Source organism: Sesamum indicum, linkage group LG11, assembly GCF_026168435.1.
Source record: "Sesamum indicum cultivar Baizhima isolate 11 linkage group LG11, ASM2616843v1, whole genome shotgun sequence".
NCBI lineage: Eukaryota > Viridiplantae > Streptophyta > Magnoliopsida > Lamiales > Pedaliaceae > Sesamum > Sesamum indicum.
In genome coordinates, this window is record NC_142667.1 from 16,350,315 (window position 1) to 16,354,250 (window position 3,936).

Genomic DNA, 3,936 nt, shown 5'->3' on the forward strand with positions numbered 1-3,936 from the left:
TTTACACTATTTCCTTTGCATTAACAAATTAATTCCTAATACTTAGGTTTAACACACACTCCCCCCCAATTCAATATAGGGTGCTTTTCAACTGCATGCATTATTTGGATGTGAGATGACTTTTTACATGGATTAATACCTTGGTACGATGATGTTTGACATAATTATATCATTATACATCTTATTCTATTATATGAATTTAAAAATTGAAAAAGACGATGAATAATGTAAAATTTTTGATAAAAAAAAGTTAATTAATTAGATGAAGTGCATTTGATGAGACTGGAAACAATTAAAAGTGATTAATGAAGGGTGAGGTGTGATCAGTATTGTCTGCAAAATTAGGGTATAAATGTTGAGAGACATATGGTGAATGGAAGCTTGCAAATGCAGCAGCTGAAAATGTGGACATAATAATCACATAACTATTGGCGGAGCTGAGAGCTAAGCTACCTCATCTCTTGACGGACTGCAATTACATATGTGCCCATGAAGCAACATGAATGAATGACTGGTGGTCCTTTTCTGCATTTGATCAGCCAGTTCTCTCTCTCTCTCTCTCTCTCTCTCTCTCTCTCTCTCTCTCTCTCTCTCCCTCCTAAATAAAAAGTTTCAGTCAGCTGCTGCCCCCACATGCACCTTCCCACCAATCATTCGCAAACACCTTTGATCTGTCTAAGTCCCGACTCCCGACCCTCTTCTTCTTATTACAATAACAATACAATAACGCTGTGTGTTTTCAGCCCTGAAAATCCCTTCCATCTAACAACCAAAGTACAATAACTGGAAGACATAGATTTACTTGTCTAAATCTCTGTAACTTTAAGACTTTCTTTTAGTACACAAAATGAAATAACACATGTGAGATCTTTCATAGTGCTAGTTGTTGAGACGTTTGAGAAAAAAAAAAAAAAGGTTTCTACTTAGTGGAATTTACTTGTTTCTCCTCCACAGTCCACCCTGTTTCTTTCTTTCAACGATACTGATTACTGCAGTATCATCAACCAATATATATGACAGCCTTTGTTTTGTTTTATTGGCATAGGTCCTCTGAATCTGAATTTTTTCTTACTAGTTTGTCCTCTCTGTTCATCCAGCTACCAGTTAAAGAATTCCAATATCTATCATTCCCAAGCAAGATCTACCCCCCCCCCCCCTTTTTTTTCCTTTTTTTTCTTCAACAGCTTCTTGAAATTTTTTTCCTTGGGTTTAGGAAAGTTAGGGAGCCTTTCCCAGATTCCTCACCATGTGTGGAAAAGTAATCAGATTCCTCTTAAATGCTCGCCCTTGACTTAACGTTAATCTCATCTCATCAACAACTCGCTAATCTCCTTCTTTTCTTCCCTATATCTCCACCCCCCCATAACTTGGTGTCTTTCTTCAATTTGAAGGTCTGTTTTATTTCATGAAGTGGTAGAGGCAATGAACAGAGAAATGGGACTTGTTTCTCCAGCTTCATATCTCAGCGATTCGAGTTGGTTGTTCCAGGAGGATACGGTCACCAAATGGACTCCTGAGGAGAATAAGAGGTTTGAAAATGCTCTTGCCTTATTTGATAAGGATACTCCTGATCGCTGGCACAATGTGGCGTCCATGATCCCGGGGAAGACCGTCAGCGATGTGATCAAACAGTACAGGGAATTGGTGGAAGATGTGAGTGATATAGAAGCTGGGCTTATACCCATACCGGGCTATACCAATAACTCATTCACATTGGAGTGGGTTAGTAATCATGGCTATGAGGGGTTGAAACAGCTGTATGGCCCTGGTGGGAAACGGAACTCTTCCACTCGATGTTCTGACCATGAAAGGAAAAAGGGCGTGCCTTGGACTGAGGAAGAGCACAGGTAAAATTTTGTTTCATCTAATCTTGGATAGATTAGCTTCTTTTTGCCAAGACAGACATTTGAATGAAAATTCTTTCATTTTTTAATGTATTAGAATGTCTTTTTTGTGTTCTTCAGGTGATGACTTTTCCCTTCATACGATGTTCTTTTCCATCTACCCTTTTTCCTTGCTATTTGTGATGATATGTTTGTGTTGATGTTGAACTCTCAGACTGTTTCTGTTGGGACTAAAAAAGTACGGAAAAGGAGATTGGCGAAATATCTCTCGCAACTTTGTAACCACGAGGACTCCAACTCAGGTTGCTAGTCACGCTCAGAAGTATTTTATCAGGCAGCTTTCTGGGGGGAAAGATAAGAGAAGATCAAGCATACATGATATCACAACTGTCAATCTTGAGGAAACCAAGTCTCCTTCGCCAGAGAAAGATAGGCCCTCTCGCTCACCAGAAAAATCAAACTTGATCATGCAGTCACCACAAAATTTGGATACAGATGTTGTGGTCCGAGCAACATATGATTCCAGCCTTACGAATCCTGGAGCAGTGATGGGGTTCAGCCCAGCAAACAGCAGCTTAATGATCACTCATCTTCAAGGGATGTATTCATTTGGGCTTAATCTGCACGAACACCGTATGCAGAGCATTGATTCACATGCATTCCGGCTAGGACATCATGGTACAATTTTTCAGATGCATCCGACCCGACATCTATAAAGTCAGAAACACATGGAGTACAAGGATGTATATGATAAGGAAGGCTCCCAAGTTAGTTGATTTTGCCCAGAAAGTATTAGTAAATATACCAACTTTTTATCAGGGGCTTCTTGATTTATCAATCGATGACCTTTTAGCAGATGAAACTTGCGTGCGTTTCAACATCATTTTCTTGATGAAAAGGTTCGTGCGTATGGAAACAAAACTATGCTGCAGATAATGCTGCGTCGGGGTAACAACATCATCAAATAAAATGATGCTTCCTCCAAGTTTACAAGGTAACCAAGAATCCAGCTAGAAGAAAGAAGGCTTTCTGATTCACGCAATGTGTTTCACTAGAAAGCTTCTAGAAGTGCATGTAGATATTATTATTGTTCATTACAAATTGCTAATAATGGAACTACCATTTGTCTGGAAAAATTAAGTGTTGTAGTTTACCCAAATCATCCGCATATCGTCTCTAAAAGTATTTGCCATTTGTTGTAGAATTAGTTGAGTTGGTGTGTTCAAGTAATTATACGCATAGGTATTACCAGAATGTGATATCCCATTCTTCACAGGAATTGATGAATGTGTGTGATTCTGAACCGAAATGTGCCGAATCAGAGTGCACTCTTGCAGACAATACATATGCTATAGTCTGTTGAATGATTCCACCTTGGCAGAGCCTGAGTTTTCACATTTTGATGACTAAAATTGGCTTAATTGGCATCTAATACTGAGGTCCAATTTTACCTTTTGGAGGAGTTGATTGATGCTCCCTTTTCCTTCATTATTACCCTTATCATTTTATCGCATACTTCATTGTCTACTTATCATGAAGGTATCATGATTTACTAATCCTCAGGCATCCTACAGCACAATAGCCACTTCAATATATTTGATTCTTGCCAACCCCATGTATCATGTATCTATCTTCCTTAAAGTTGTGAGAGAAAAGGCTTTCCAGGATGGTAATAAAATACCATAGAAATGAATGTGATCATTCTTGAAGATCTCTAATACACTTGCTGAGATTCTCCTTTCTGAGTGGGTTAGAATTATTGCAACCTCAGGATTTTCATAAAAGTGCATTTGAAGTTAAATTCCTCCCTGCAATCAACTAGGATCTGGAACTTGAGTTCAATAATTAAATCAAATTTTTCGATAGCTTCTGTGAGAGAGATCAATGCTAGTTTTAACATGGTGTTGTTTGTGAAGTTAGGTTGAACATGAATCTAAAGAGAACCAATTAATCATTCTCAATTCGGGCATTTACCAAACTTTTTCTTGCAAGAACTGCAACTGCATTACTCCAAATATGTTGCAGATTAGTCTTGAATTCAAAGGATTTGAACCAATAATTGGTGCCTAATATGTTCACCACTTTGTCTTGT

General features: G+C 38.3%; 1 protein-coding gene across 3 annotated transcripts; it reads left to right on the forward strand.

Moving 5' to 3' along the window:
- The first annotated feature begins 795 nt into the window (after positions 1-795).
- Positions 796-3,098, forward strand: LOC105174541 (transcription factor DIVARICATA). Of its 3 annotated transcripts, XR_848840.3 has the most exons (3): positions 950-1,847; positions 2,059-2,611; positions 2,698-3,098. XR_848840.3 is itself a non-coding variant. In XM_088875787.1 (2 exons), exons 1-2 carry the CDS (start codon positions 1,423-1,425, stop codon positions 1,966-1,968), a joined length of 429 nt encoding a protein of 142 aa, XP_088731913.1. In that variant the 5' UTR covers positions 796-1,422; the 3' UTR covers positions 1,969-2,103. The 3 variants fall into 3 exon arrangements, 2 of the variants coding, with proteins under 2 accessions (XP_088731913.1, XP_011094978.1); XM_088875787.1 differs by lacking the exon at positions 2,698-3,098 and having other exon boundaries at positions 796-1,847; positions 1,965-2,103; XM_011096676.3 differs by having other exon boundaries at positions 960-1,847; positions 2,059-3,098.
- Positions 3,099-3,936: the final 838 nt, after the last annotated feature.

What these genes read in the sequence shown, in the direction of transcription:
- LOC105174541 (XM_011096676.3), top strand. Translation starts at nt 1,423, where the DNA reads ATGAACAGAGAAATGGGACTTGTTTCTCCAGCTTCATATCTCAGCGAT. An exon ending in TGGACTGAGGAAGAGCACAG is followed by an intron (nt 1,848 to 2,058) that starts GTAAAATTTTGT and finishes TTGAACTCTCAG; the next exon opens with ACTGTTTCTGTTGGGACTAA.